The sequence below is a fragment of the Polyodon spathula genome, chromosome 16 (genome assembly GCF_017654505.1).
Source record: "Polyodon spathula isolate WHYD16114869_AA chromosome 16, ASM1765450v1, whole genome shotgun sequence".
Lineage (NCBI taxonomy): Eukaryota > Metazoa > Chordata > Actinopteri > Acipenseriformes > Polyodontidae > Polyodon > Polyodon spathula.
Window position 1 is genome coordinate 7,664,181 of NC_054549.1, and position 16,530 is coordinate 7,680,710.

The 16,530-nt window shown below is 39.8% G+C and overlaps 1 protein-coding gene across 1 annotated transcript in view; it reads right to left on the bottom strand.

Moving 5' to 3' along the window:
- Window positions 1-16,530, bottom strand: part of LOC121328406 (nephrocystin-4-like) — a 73,021-nt gene that overhangs the window by 37,792 nt on the left and 18,699 nt on the right. Inside the window, exons 7-9 of the mRNA XM_041273046.1 lie at window positions 15,561-15,697; window positions 4,838-5,019; window positions 4,275-4,404 (exon numbers count right to left, since the gene is read on the bottom strand). Of these exons, the coding sequence (XP_041128980.1) occupies window positions 4,275-4,404; window positions 4,838-5,019; window positions 15,561-15,697 (449 nt within the window). The remainder of the gene's footprint in view (window positions 1-4,274; window positions 4,405-4,837; window positions 5,020-15,560; window positions 15,698-16,530) is intronic.

Sequence of the window (16,530 nt, forward strand, 5' to 3'; positions counted from 1 at the left end):
CAGCAGAGTTCTGCCCAGGGAGAAAATTGTATTCCTGGAGCAAATAGAGAAACTACATCCTAGGGGAGAGTTACCAGATTCCATCGGGCTCTCTTGATGCGTGTTCACTCATGGCAGTGAGAAAATCCAATTTAGGCAGAGTGGTAGATGAAGGGGTTGAACAGAGCCCTCAAAAGGCATGGCCCAACATGCTGACTTCCACCACTGCCAAGCACATTTTCTGCCCTGTCAGGAACCATCCCTTGCGTAAGAATATAATTCATGAATAGTGGTGCGAAAGGAATCGATTCCCAGCCGGCAGATCTTGAGTTTCGCGAGAGAGTGAATGCTGACAGGGTGAAACTTAAAATCTGGAAGATTTGTAAACTTGCCAATGGGAGAATTGACATTCGTTTTAATTGGACAAGTACTTTTGTAACAGTGTCTAAATGCTAGATGAGATAGCGGTGGGTACATATTTCGGTATTATCAAAGGTTTGGATTACAATGTGTCAATTTACATAATGGCAACAGCGTGTGTTCAATATGATACAAGACCTGCAACGGCACAATTAATTTCATAGGCTATAGGATTTAAATCATAGGGGAATACAGTACATTTTAAATAATTCAATCCGTTTCAATATACTTCAAAATGAACAATAAGCTGATCAGATATAACACCCCCTAAATAAGTTTATTTGCAAATCTGCAGAAAAGGAGGAGGAAATGAATAAGAACAATGCATGATAGAAAAATTCATGCCTCTGCTAGAATTACTGAACCCCTGTCAAGGGTAAAAAAGAAAACGTACGCTTAGTGGGCAGCCTCACAGCAAATTAAAACAAACAAACCCTTCCCCAGTTTCATTTTCCATTTCATTTACCTACAAACTGTGTTCTGCTTGTGCTTTTTCCCCACTCCTGGGTTTGAAAGAGAATTATTAGAGTCATTAGTGTGGATCAGACCAAGCAAAAAGCTAATTGCAACCACCTGCCTGAAGACACACGGATGATGAGGTCACCTTTAGGTGGCTGCAGTGGTGTTAACAAAGCTTTGATGACACAAAGCGGACGAAGGTCGGGGCTAACCTGGGGTTCGGGGCTGTGGGATAGCTTTTTAAAGGGCGAACTCTGGGTTTAGTTCACTGCTAAACAGTGGCTTCAGAAGGAGCATCTATTAATCTCCTCACCTTTTAAGATGTGGCGTAATCAAACAAAGACTTTGCCCTGGTAGAGAAATCAGGTTCAAGTTTAGGTTAAAAGCTTCATTGACATGCAAACAGCTTCCAGAGATGACGCTGAAGCTAGCGGAAGAATAAACGCCTTGTGTGATGCTGCGCATTGGGCTCAACCAGCACTGTACAATAGATGCCTGCTGTAATTAATCTGACTTGGTGCAAATTCAATAGGCTGTGGAGATTATATTTTATTCCTTTTCTTTGGTTGCTTTTTCTTGGTCTCTGTCAAAACTGGTTGGAGTTTATGTTAAAAGAAATGTCAGGGTATTACAAAAATTGAAATTAATTTCAATAGTGCATGAAGGCAGTGCTTTTGTATCTTGCATTATTTTTGAGCCTTTGATGTTCTCAATTCATACTCCCCATCTAACATCTATTCATCTGTCATGCATTTGAATGTGACTCGCTGAGCAAGGCAGTACGCTGTACATCTTACTCTGCACCTTGCTGCGTAATCCTGTTTTTAAAGTAATTGGACACTGGGATAAATATATACACCGATGTGTTAAAAGCAGGAACAAGCCAATTTAAACACGCCGATAGTCTGGGTGAGCAATTAACTTGTCATCACACAAACATAAATCGTCAAGTTGAGGTATTAAAGAGTATATAGGGACCTTTTTATTTGATTGTGTTACATGTTCTCATGTGTTGCTACAACTGTTTACGTAAGGTCTGTGTATTGTTTTATATTATTTTTTTTTTTACATTTTGACCACTTTTTTAACTTTTAAAATTGCATTCCCTGACTCAAAATGGCTTTCCATGTACCCGCATGGACTTCTCAGAACTACTTTTCCCATCATCCTCCTGCTCACATATGTAACTGAGATGGATTTACCAGTGAGCAGGAGGATGATAGGAAATGTAGTTCTGAGAGGTCCATGCAGGTACATGGGAAGCCATCTTGAGGCAGGGAATGCAATTTAAAAGTTTAAAAGAGCGGTCGAAATGTAAAGAAAATAAAATAAATTAAAACAATACACACACCTTACGTAAACAGTTGCAGCAACACATGGGAACATGTAACACAATAAAATAAGAAGGTCCTTATGTAACCCTGAAGAAACTAGCAACAAAGTACAACACAGAGGTTCAGTCCTCAGGGCATCCAACCAAAAAACAAACCAACACCAGTTGTAGGTGGCTGTAATCCCGTCACGTGGGGCACTGCAGTTCATCAAGCTAGCTGAGCATGTTATCCCAAGCTCTGCTTTTATACCCACCTGGGACTAGACACTCTCATCATCAGTGAGGAAGACAACCCCACAGGTCTCTGCTCACTGAGATCCCGACACTCTCATTGCAAGGATAAGTCTCCTATGGGGAATTTAGCTTGTGGCTCTGGAGAACAGCAGGTTGATGTGCTGAGGCGTAGTGCTTTGGTGTGCTTACCCTCCATGTTGGAAGGATGCATGTTGAAAACTCGGGCATGTGTACAATGTTGTAATGGTATGACAAATGAGGGGAAATGACCCAGAGACCAATCACAGCTTGTTCTGAAATTTCTAGAACATTAGACTCTCCAAGATTCTCAGAGAATTTTGACTGACCTTCTGAAACTGCGGAACACTAAACCCCCCCCTCCCCTTATACACTCCATTTCAATGCTCTCTCTTTAGCCGTGTGGACTATAGCAGATTAGATATTCAGTATTCAGCTTTTTTGTCTTAATTGCAAGTTCAACAGCACCATCTACAGGGCTTTCATATATCACCATGATCCATCTGTGGGTGCATGTAAATGAGCAACCTCTGAAACATTGCAGGAAAACTGCACAACAGCAGCAGACTACAGAAAATAATGATGACGTTTTAATGATTCCCAAAGGTGAGAAGATAAAAAATGAAAGCTTACAAAAAGTCTAATGCTGTCATGACACTGATATCGCCTTAAGATCCCAAAGTACTGATAAGACTCTAAGAACAAAAGGCTTTTCCAGGCAAGTTTACAACAGAAGTTACAACAGAAAGCATATCGCAATATTTGACAATTGTATAATATGTATTACTGTATATGCAGAACTATCTTTTTTTTTCATATATCAAGAGCCAGTTCTCCATTACCATGCATGTAAAGTAGAAGTCATGAAATCAATATTCCAGTAATTTTTAGGTCAACCTATTCACTTCCCAAAACATTCCTATCCACCTTGATCAGTCAGAGATGCAACGCAGTGCTCATCAAATACTGACAGACGCTGTCATTCACAGTGCGCTCACAAGGAATAAAAAGAAGCTTTTTCAGAAACGTACATAATAAAACATTCATGTCGCGGTGGTTTTTAAAGGTCTATCCATTTCCGATTTTTGCAAATCATCTAAATATGAATGACAGCAGACCTACAATGTATGACAGTTCATTCCAAAGAGGTCCAAGTACCCAAAGGCCCTAGCCCCTCAGTTTAAACAAACAGTCTGAGGGCTTCTCATTTGAGAAGTTTAAGCTTTTTGTTTTGCTGTGATTGTCAGGCAATAGAGGAAAGTTCAGTGGGAAGCTATCCGTTACAAGTACAATGGACTGACAATGTAAAAGGGGGGAGTACAAAACACGATTTCCTAAGGCTGTCTTCATGTCATTCCACCCCTAACATAAGCCTCTTGCCCATTGTCTTCTGCAGATAAACCTTTGTTTTCTGTACAGCAGGCTATGAAAACTGACTGCCATTTAGGGCATTTCACTTTCTAGTTCTTGCTGACCAATGATAGCCCAATGAAGAAGCACTTTCCCATACTTACTGCCTCCCCTTATAAAAGTTTACCATGGTATTGCCCAGTATTTGTTTGCAGTTTTACCACAGTTACGCTATGCATTTACCACACTTTACCTTGGTTTGCCATGTTTATTAATATACCAACCCTCTGTACTCTTTGCAATGCTTCTCTATGCTTTATTACACTTTGCCATGGTTTTACGTTGGGAAACTTCTATAAGGGTCTACCCAGTTGGATGTAACTAAAGAACAAGGTGACTTGCACAAAGACGCACGTTAAGGGACCTATTGCATGTCAGCTCTATAAGCAGGCTATCAAACTAACAGTAGTGTTTCTCCCACCTTGCCTTCCCCGCCTGTCGGTGCTGAGAAGACATATTCCAAATGGAAGGTGATGACGAAGGCAGGGTGATTCACCATCTCCTTCAGCTGCACACGGCTTCTTAGGACCAGCATGTGCTGAGCAGAGGAGCTGTGAGAGAGGAGAGGCCAGTGGGAATAGAGAAAGAGGAATCTGACAAATCAGCCTTACATTCAACTTAAATGACAGATCACCGATAAAACAGTTAAGGTAACTGCTAATATAAATACTACACGTTAGTAATGCTGCTGCCACTAGATGTCTTCTAGGAAACTCTAGGTAAATAAGCATGCAATATAATCATGCATTTCTTATATGAACTTTCAAAGAATCATCTAAAGGCAATGTCAGACACATACACGGTAATAAACTAATACAATAACAATATGTTTAAAATCTAACAAGTTAACAAATGGAATTCAGTATAGAAGCTGAGCTGGCATTTTGCTTCACTGTAACTGCATTACTACTGATAATGTAATGTGTAGCTGTTCATATCGCCTCTTGAAACATGCTTCAGTACCAGTGAGATTTGTGGTATTACCCGAGTCTGGATAGAGAGCCCCGATTCTTGATTAAGCTCCCCGTCCTCCCCCTCGCCCCCTCGGCCTCGGGTTCCACCACCACCACCTGGGGTTTGTCCACGAAGCCCCAGCCGTTGTGAACAGCAATGTGCACCCGGCGCTCCTGGACTACAACTGAATTCCCATCCGGACCCGAGTCCTCCTGTGGGCAAAGGGAAAGACTCCTCATCAGCTCCTGCCTTGCTGTTTCATTAGGATTGTTATCAGTACTATTATTATTTATTCAACGCGACTTACAGGAGTAACAGAGCGGTACAGGCTTATAATGCAAAATTAATACTGACATACAGTGTAGTCTGCAGTAAGTGCAAGTAATAATACTAAAATACAGTATGAAATAGGATGCAGCAAGTTAGGATTACAGCAAGTTGTATCTATAAGCAGTGAAATTGTGCAAGGGCATATTTCACTCACACACTAATATTGGAAAAACTCCAATACTGTCCAGCTGCTAACATTGTGATTATATTAAAAGGGCTTCAGGGTTGAGGTCAGTCTCCATGTCCATCCTCTTAGAGCAGTCAGACTTGTGCCAAGGTTTGTGGTAAGTCAGGTGCAGATACAGTGTTGGCTGAGAAAAATCTAATACATTTGACTATAGTGAATGTACATACCTATAATTATTTCAAGCTTTCTATCTCCCCAAAGTGGAGTCAGGAAAGAGCCTTGAATGATTAGGAGATATTAAGAATGTAGTTATTAATTGGTCCATCAATGCCAATATTAACTTCTTTAATTCTGTATTTAATTGGCTTTCTGGTAAGTCTGACCTGAGAGTCACAGCTATCAGAGCACATCTCCCAATCTAATTTGTAAATACATTATGCATCGGTATTTACAAGCAAAGAAGGGCTCCAAATCGCATTATGCTTTTTGATTTTTCCCTGTGGTTCTCCACCAAGCTTATCCAAAGAAGCACCGAACCACATTCTAAACCCAATCTAGCAGCTCTGAGGCTGAGATATAATTCTGATCATCATTTGTCATGTATGCTCCTGGAAATATGAACTACATTGTTTTTTAAAAGTTCCACTTTGCATAGACATAAAAATGTCCTTTTTGAATCTGTGAGCCCACCCACAGCCTACTGCTACAAATAAACACGACATAAACACTTGACACCTTCTGAATTTGCATAATACTTTATTTCTGTAATAATGCCAGTATGGGGTGTGCAATGGTAATTTCTTCCTCCCTGAAACAGTGATTTTGTTAGAGATTTTCCATTGCAAAGTTTTAGATGAGAATAAAACTACTGGTGCACTTCCCTAGTTATCACTTAATATTTAAAGTTGGCCCGCATTCTTCATAAGAGTATCATGCATGCAGCAACTTTGAAAGGCATGCACGGTAACAGATTTAAATTCTCTTTGAATATTTATCGTTTGGGTTTTGCAGAGGTAGAATGTTTTCTGTTTTGTTTTTTTGCAGTGCATTCCACATCACTCCACCTTCTATAGCAAACACTGCCATCGATACTGTATGAATATTTTATAGTTAAAAAACTTAGAGAGAACATGAAATCCACTAAAATAAAATTCATACTGCAGCTCAACTGACTGTGCTGATACTCCTATACGATAATCACACATATGAAGTGGGCATTAGGCACTGATGCAGTGTACAATTCTCCCACAATATTATCTGTGACTTTACTTAACAGAATACAATTTTTAAACCTATCTCAGTCAGAAGCAGTAAAGATATTCCCAAATCTCATCATCACTGATGTGCAACTGCTATGCATTCACAGGAGGTTTGTGGCAAAGGAAATGTGAGGAAGCATGGCTTGCAATAAAAAGACAATGGGAAAAAGCTCTGTAATAAGTTGTACCGGGTTTTACTGTCTGTACCAATCCAACTACAGCCAAAGCTGCTTACTGCAGAACTGGCTTGAACTAAGACACTGCTGCTCTGAGGAAGTCAAACAGCTCAATAAAGAAAAGTCTTTAAAATGTTATAGTCTTGCACTGTGTCTGCTTGTAATCCTTCAATGGCCTTAAGCAAAATGATCGCTTTATTATGTGTTTCCATAAATGTAAAATTTATGTAAAATTGCAGATGTAATATTAAGATTGGTTCAGGAAATGAAGCAAGGATTAAGTCCCAATTTAACAAGATCCATTCCGTGGCCTCTTTAGACATGTTGCATTACATTTCTCAGCGCTGGTAAGATAAGCTTAATAAAACGAACAGGGATAAACCCAAGCACCTCATTCCTATAAACTGGAAACATACGGATCCTTTCTCTATATTATATTGGGAAAAATGCTTAGATGTGAAAGATAGGGGTGTAATCATTTCTATAGGCTATGGTCCAGTGCAATTAATTATTTGAATAACAATGCTGAATGATCCCATAAGATTATCTAATCTTACTAATCTACTACTGTTGTTTGATTTATCGAGGATCTATTTAGTTGTTTCACCATCCTATACCACAAAATGGACAGCTATGTTATTCCAAAAGCAGTACGGTAATACTGGGAAAATAATTCAGTATTACAGTAATTAGTGGAATTATTTTGTAGCTGTACAAAAGTCAGGATCGCATGCATTAAACTTGAAAATAACGGCTGTAACTGAAAGGAATGTAGCTTTGAAAGAATTACTGTGGTGTTCAGTTTCAACAAACTAATTTTCATAAGAGAACAAAATTGGTAGTTGAAGGCAGTTTCTTTGTGTTTGCACTAACTGATGAGCAGAAGGTATAAAAGCACTCAGTAAGTTCTTTGGGAGACGTGTTTAATCACATTGTCAAAAATAAAAAGATGCTGCAATCAAAGTGACTCTCAGACCGAAGACCGAATGGTCCAATTCTGGATTGTACTTTCCCCATCCTGCTTGCTACAGTACCTGGATCACTTCAGGGAGGAACTACAAAATAAAACAGCACCATTAAGCACCATCTGTCAAAACAGTGGCAACGTAACAAATTTCAACCTAGAGCTCTAATTGCTGCCGCAATAAAAGCAGCAGAAAAATAACAGCTGTAATTTTCTTATGCAGCACCACTACATACTACCATTATGCAGTATCTAATGGATCTAGCAGGATTTGGTCTAATGGCTGGCGCTGAGGAATGGAGGAACCTTTTAAACCTTGGTTCAGGCACTAACTTGTTGCACCAACTTGTTGAAAGTCCATATAATGCATGGAAGGGTATAATATTGGTTTACACTCTAGATACAGAAGACTGTCTTTCTGTGATAATGGCTCTCACTGGCACTCGATTAGGTAGCTTATGATTTTGTGGAAATTATAAAAAACAGGCTAAGCTAGGTGGTGATTTTTAGCCTTGCACAGTTCCTGTGTCCATTAAAACTGGACAGAGATACATGCTTTGTTACAGCACTGTACATCATTACAGCACTGTGTACTGTAATGACCTGCAAACTTAAAAGCAAAGAAGAAGAATACATGTTAACTAGAAAATTTAAGGCCAACAGTATAAGAAAAAAAGAACAGGACAAAAATGCAGTCTTCAATTTCAGATACAGGGCTATGTGCCGGATCTTTCAATTAAATGTGGTGGGAGTGGTGTAAGGGGGGTCCACCAGCTCTACAAATACTGTACATTACGGACCGGCAATGTTTCTACAGAGACAAAAGCACACACCCACACTTTTTCCCGAACACACTGCGATGAGTCACCCATAAAGGAAAACAACCCTTAAGTGGAGTGAGAATTATTGCTGCTTTATTCTCACCCTCCTACTCTCTCTCGTCGCTAAACAGCTTTAAACTGACAACTTCATTAATTAAAAAAAATCTAGAAATAGATCCCCATTAATATCCCCAGATCTCAGGGGGCTGCTCTAGCTCGCTTGCCCAAAGTGCTTAAAACAGACAGCAGTCCACATATGGTAACCTTTAGAAGCAGAATTTCCAATCCCTCCAGTGCAGCATGTTATTCTCCTTCCGCAAGCGTCCGTTTATGATACGGCACGCTAGGTTCATGAAAAGCATTGTCATCAGCACTAACGCATACAAAATGCAGGGCAACGTAGTCGAAATTTTATGACTTCTGCGCAGACAATTGTGTCAAAGCCAGCAGGGGGTTAAGTGGTTGCTTCTGAACAGTCGTTGACATCGGCTTTGCAAAAACTTCACTACATTCAGTTACTGCTGCTGCACGGACAGCCGCAGGAACTGTAGATAATTAGACCCACCATTGTTTCTCATAATTGTAATTAGGTGTTATCATGGAGAAGGCACAGGATAAGGCATCTGACAATGTCATCATGTGGGTCTCGTGTTCTGCACCACTTGGATTATCTAACAGCCCCGCACAGCCAGCCACAGAGGAGCATTTTTGATTGACGTTTGCCTTTACATTCCTAAACCACAGGAAATACCATTGCTATGGTGCTGGTAGGATTGATTTGACCTTTGATGCGGGAAGCTTCACTGTCTATTTACTCTGTCTGTGCCCTTGGGCCTTGGAAGAGGTATAGACAACGCAGAAAGCATTGTGAATGCAGCAAAGCTTAAAATATTGACTAGTTAGAATTCACATTCGAAATTTCAGTTTCAGCCCAAATTTACAGGATCATTAAGGTTTTCTTTTCACAAAGGTGTTCCTTCAATGGATGCGGTTCTTGGATGGATTGTCATGGTATTGCTTTTTTTTATTATTATAATAAAATTGCTGTTTTTTTTTCATCTTTGACAATTGCTTAATTTACACCACATTTCTCATATTCTTTTATTGGTCTTGTTCCCTTTGTACATGGGCTTGCACAATTGAGACAGGAAGGTGTCAGTCATGGCTTCAGTGAATAGAAAAAAAAAAAACATGTTTATACAAAACATCATTGCACAGGGAGAAAATAATATACTGATAAGAGATCCTATAATATAAAAGGATTAAATGCAATTGTAAAGAGATAAATCCCTTGCTTTATTCACCATGAATAATTTCCATGCATCCTTTCAATAGAAATTGAATAGAGGTAGCTTATCTTTGAAGCATTGCATGTTGGAGGTGGGGGTTGTATTCTGTTTCGAATGGTATTTGGCCAGGGCACCAGGATCAATGCATCTTTTATTCTTTCACTTGGCATGAAGGTGGCGAACCCTACTGTATTTTAAGAATATAGAGAGCCCCCGCAGCGTGAATACGTAAGCAAAACACTACTTAGTAGAAAACCCCTGTCACGTTTAGAAGATTATTAAAAGAGTTTTAAATCAAAACGGGCCTCTGTGATCGCCTGTAATGTGACTAAAATCTGGATAAACCCCTTGTAGTGGCAATTACTGAGGCTTCACACACCAACTCCCTCTTCAGGAATGGGTAATTAGTATAATACTTAAACAGATAACCACTCACAGCCTGGCCCAGATCCTCACAGGAGTTGTAATAATTACACGTCCACCTGCAATAAAAATAAAAGTATTTTTTTTTTATTTTTATTTTAATAAAAGGGCTTTTTTTTTTGTTTTTTTTAAATTGTTGTACCATCCCTGAAGGAAATAGGGGGACGCCAATCAGTTCACACACAAGGCCATTATTCTCTATTTTAAAACATTTTTTTACACATTGCAAGGAAGTGCTTCATTACTTAGTGGATTTGTTGTGTTTCGACTGTCGACAACTTTTCTAAAAGCAATTCTTGTCATCAGGAATCCCAGAGGACAACACTGGATTTTCTGTCACCACCAAGCATTGCACAGTTCTGGGTCATCTGGCAGTGCCGAGCTCAGTGGTTTGAAGCCATCTGCTTCTGTTATGGCTCTGGGATTTGAATTCAAATCTTGCGATGTGGAAGGTCATCACGTTGGTGTCTGAGTGAGGTCATGGTGAAAACAGAACTTTATTTACATGATTCGTCACACCTCTTATCCAAAGATCAACACCCCTAAACCATACAGTATATTAGGCTTGTCCCAGTTCAGTTCAGACTGGAGTTTGAGTGTTGTGAGTTTTCTGGTTGCGACTGTATTAAATTCACATCAGTTTTATTCACAGTCACCATGAGATGAAAACATGTGCAAAAAAAAAAAAAAAGAAAGAAAAAATATCCCACTATTATAAATCATAGAAATTGCATTCTCATCATGAAGTCTGTCATCTGCTGCCTTTCAAGCCATACAAAGCTTATCAGACAGAGAAGCAACTAGAAGTTAGAAACCACTACAGAAATGTCCCCGAAGCTCACGCGTAGATATAGCGCATGACCAGCCTTCATACTGTGTGTATACGGTCAGTCTCACAGATAAGGGCAGTCAGTCAGTAAGTCAGTGCAAATCAGCTGTCATGCTAACAGTACACAATGGCGAATAAGCTCTAGGTCATTGCCAAGAACATATTTTTGATGATGCAAATTAGTCCCTAAAACAGAACAAGGGGTTTGGTTGTAAAAGCCTTTTGATATTGTTCTATAAACTATGCAGAATGAAACATTTACTTATTAAATAAATTACTATAACTCTTGACAGAAATGCAATGATTCGTGGTTGTAAATCTCCCTCCTAACCTGTGAGACCTAAGAAGCGAGAACAGAGTTCCTTGGATGGGCTGGTCTGACAGTTCTTTCCCAGGGTTAAAGGGAAGTCGGCCAGCCAGGAAGGGGGCGAGACTTCGTTGCAATAACGCATTCACCCGTAAGGGTAACAATGTGGCAGTCGCAGATTGGAGAGGCGGTTGCACGCGTTTACCAAGGGGTCATGTGTGCCAGCATAAAAGGGGACGGAGAATCGTAATCTGTTCCTTCGCATTGGTTTGTGTTTATGAACCGAGAAAGACTGTGAGAGACCCCATTTCAGTCTCATGACTGTTTTGTTTGTTTGTGTTTGTGTAATTTGTTTTGTTTGTGACTCACTAGACGGCTAACACGATAACGGAGCTGTCGCCGAGGGCCAGCACTAGCCGGAATAACACTGCACTACTGTCACAAAATAAACATGTATCGCCCACACGAGCACTACTGCACGCACCCAGAACTGGTGACCGTGTCGGTATTATTGTGGGGCAGATACTTTTTATTGTTTATTGTTTAGGGACTAAAAAGCCCATTATTGTCTACCTCGTGCAGTACACACTGCTGTGTATTGCCGGGGGATTATTATATTGGTCACCAGACCTGGATAAAAATAAAGCACACTTTCCAAATTGAATTGCAAGGCTCTGTCTGTTTAATTACTGCACTGCACCACTCCTGCACCTGTTCCCACTCAGCCACTTTGTCACACTCTTCCATTCACTGCAACAAGTACATTTTGTAGGTAATTGACTGACTGACTGACTGACGGTCCTTGACAGACTGGACTCGAACCTTAACTAGTAAACGAGTATCCCGCAGGCAGTTTATGATTAAGTCAGGGCTCCACAGAGTTTCCAGGTTCCCAGCAAGCAAGGTCCCCCACTGTGTAATTTATGTTATCACAAAGAGAATTACCTCCAAACGGTCTGGGTTCTTAATATAAACTCAGGCAAACAGCAGCGGTGAGAGTGGATCGATCAGCGATTAGCTCCGACTGACTTTCTGTCAGGTTTTTACAGCACTCTTAAGCTGTCTTGCCGTGGAAATGGTTTCTGTTCCCCTGCCTGCCTCACCAGACACCTAGGTTGAAAGCAAGATCAACAACGGCACGTGTTATTCAGACAGGTCTGAAAATCGAGACATGCTCTGCTGCTACTGGTAATTGGTGCGTACGTGGATAAAACTAAAAAAAAAAAGGTAATGATATTTGTCTCCTTGAGATGCTGGGCACAATCCCTACTGTTAAAAGCAGTGCTATCCAAATGACTGATATTCATCTGGTGCTTAAGCTCATTGGAAAAGAGCATAAAAGGTATGCACAGTAGGCATGTAGCTTTAGAGCACCAAGTGAATCTTCAAAAAGCATTATCGTGTATATGCATTACCACAGTATGAACACATCCTTAAACGGCTACTTTACACCACCTACATTTTCCTAATATTTAATTTCATACCTGTTTATTATCCTACTTTGTGTGTCCTGAGTGATCCCCTATTGCAGTTTCAGCTTAGAAACCAGTAATGATGATCAGATTAGGCGGCACCGACTGTATTACTACAGTATATAGCAGGGGTGGCTAAAGATGGCCATTGCACTCCTGGTCTTTGTTCCAACCCTGTTCTAAATTGCTTAACTAAAGCAATTAAACCTCCATCCAGACCTTGAAGTAGTTGATTATGTCATTTTACCTGTAAAATCTGGAGGGGAATTGCCATCCAGGAACGTGATTGGACACCCCTGGTACACTGCATACATGTATTTATCTCTTCCTATCTTCAGTGCTGCAAGATGCCCCAGTGGATGGAAATATAATATAAATGGAAGGCTATTAGGTATCCATTATAACGAATGCTGTAGCTTTAAACTGAACCCAGAAGTTGAACCATGCAGCACACCACATGTTCACACAGTACGCAGTGCAGAATTAGATCTAGGATTTAATGATGTTCATTTAAATTAACGGCATCCCAAGGCTGAATTTGACTGTGATGTGACTCATAGTTTCCTACCACAACGTTGTCTGTCTTTTCACTCCTGACAGATCACTGAGGTGTGATGACAGGGCAGGTGTGAGCGCCACTGTCATGACAACAACCAATATCGTGCAAGGAGAGTCACACTTTTAAAGGTCACAGGCTTGGCAGGGGTCTAATTAAAAATGCGCTGGTACAGAAAATCTTTGTTTAAAACTGACTGACATCTGGCTCAGACACAATGTAACTGCAACATAGCCTTCATCTCGTATTGGTCAGTGGGGAATGTATGCTATGCCATTTATTCTTAAGATACAATATTTGCTAAAGAGGAAATAACTATTACTGAATATGCTCTAAATAATAAGGACTGTTTCTCTAAGGTTTAACATTGCTTTGCAAAATTAAAATAAACTTCTCTAAAAAACCTTCTTTAAAATAGTCCTTAAAGTATTGTCAACAGGGACCATAATTTTTGACATCCTTTGAGATTCCTGTGATCTGAAAATGGGAATGTATTTGCATGAGTTTTATCAACGTAACTTACTGCATGTGGTTCAAGGAAACACCCACAAACGGTTGAAACAACAACGGCTTCTCTAAATACCTGATCACTTCTGCAGCTCAGGAAGTAAGTAAATAGTGTGTGAGTGAAAACAGCCTTCCATCAACACTTCCATCAAGAACTGAGTATCCTTCACTACAAATCAGAAGCAGTAATCCTTTCTAACTCCCCATCGAGGACAGCAAAACCACAGGGATTCTCAATTAAGACCCCTTTCACCTTTCAATTGTCACACAAAAGGGGACTGAATACATTTCAAGAAATACAAGCACTTGTTACATTTCGGAATCCGGTGCCTTCTTTGTAACCATTCCAGGAAGCCATGCATTGAAAAGAGTTGTGAAATTCCAGCTTGTATGACTGTTGATTTGCTTGTTTGTTTGTTTCAATTCCCTGACTGGCATAGCGGTCCCGCGCAAGGCAGGTCTGCGCCCTTTGAAATACGAGTCCCAGATTCAGGACTGCAATTTAAGAGCTTTTTGCACACTTTTAATAATCAAATAACAAATAAACAAAAAACACAGGAACGAAATAAAGGTCTGAAGAAAACAAATATCCTGGTGCTCTCTTTTGCGCTCCACTTCTCTCTCCTACACACCCTGGGGGTGATTGCAACTTATCATTCTATCAACCCCCACCTGGCCACATTCCACATTCTACCATTCACTCTCAATCAACAGGTCATCTTAGTGAAGGAACAGCCTGTAACCAGACTGCCAGCCACCAAACTCTCACTCACTCACACACACACCCGTGCATCCCCATGTGCACAGCCTCTGCTCTACCACACTAAAAGTGATGTGGTAACAATATTCCTAAAGTGAGACACAACACATTTTTCAATGTAATAATGCACAGGAGCTCTGTTCGGTTTTCTGTATATATATATATATATATATATATATATATAATTAAAATATATATAAATATATATATATAAAAAACACACATTTTCAATATCTACAAAAAAAGACCCCTTGAATGTTTTTAATCATTTATTAAAAATGGCTCTTATTATTTATAATAAAGCGACTATGCGCAGCATGGCACCTACCATCCATGCTGGGAAAACTAATATTTGAAACCTCATGGGGTACTACCTATTGCTGTGAAAAATTGCTATGAATGGTTCCCCTGATGATTAAACCCCCTGCTGCTATAGCAGCTAGTTAAGTGTTGTTTTGAGTGGCTAGTTTTGACAAGACGTGCTGAGGACTATAACTGTAGTTGACAGGTGGGCTTGTTAACTGAAGGTTAGGTGAATTATGCACTGCCAAACAGGCATGCAATGTTTACTGACTCTCTGGCAACAGAATCTTACATCTACATTAATTAGTGTTTCATAAAGTCAGCTTTGTTACACTCAGTAAATTTGGAGCTGAAAACTTTTTGGGAAAAAATGAAAAGTTTGAAAGCAGGCAATGGATGCTACTTTTTGCAACCGTACTGCTACGCAAGCAAGCACGATGGATATATGGTATTGAAATGTTGGTAACACTTTATTTTGAGTGTCATAAATAAGTATTTAATGAATATGCAATTAACCATTTAACTAACAGTCAACAGATATGCCATGCATGTGTGTGTATCTATTGTTAGACTACAATTTGATATTTCCTATATCCAGGGTCTGAATGGGAGTTGTTATGTGCCACTTACCCTGTTAAGCCTGTCTGTGTTCAGAAGTTCCAGTAGTTCTTCTTCGAACCTCTCAAGGGAGGGATACAGGCTGAGAGACAGCTTATCCAGGTAGCAGGTCACTGTCTTCCAGATACGTGGCTTCTGCAAGCAGTCCACTACAATCAGAAAAGAAACCAACAGATCTAGCCAACTAACCGAAAGAACAGAATAGAAAATATTGGTTGGCAGCTCGTAAAGCCCTTGCTGTGTACACCCATATAGTTTCTGGGTATTACTTGAACAGATCGTGACAACTGATTGAACACTGTAGTCGTTAGTTGAAAAAGCTCGCCGTACCCACTGTAAGGAGAACTGGAAATATATAAGCGTCTTTATATTTTTTTCCCCACATGCCAGTTTTTGATCCCAATTTCTCAATTTGTGTGGCGATTTGACAGCTTGACGATTTTGAAAGACGTTTTTCAAACTTGTATTTCTCTCATGGGGCTGCGAGGCTCTGGAGGCTGATAAGCTTTAAAGTTACAGTCATAGTGTAAGACAAAATCGATAGACCGGGCAACGGGGTCCATTTCCTAGCATTTTATTAGTTTTCTTACGTGATACAGGAGCAAACGTGAGAGATTATTGATTTGACTTGATTAATAGTGCATAATGTTCAAATGCAATTTCTGTTGCTTTAGGGGGGAAAAAAAATCAATATTAACTCATGCTGAACTGAGATAAACTTGATTTCATAAAATGATTCCAATTAAAGTCACAAGCAGGCTGCAAGTCCAGTTTATACCACAACGGTTCCAATGAGACAATATGTTAATCACAGCATGACTTACAACAGTGGAAACATATATACATATATATATCCTTCTGTATCTTGGAGTATTCTTTTTCATTTAATGCTAATATCAATATTGTTTAGAGAGAGGAAAGTAATTGCACATCAAAATGACCAATCATAAGCCACTGTAGGACCACTGCTATACACTTTTAT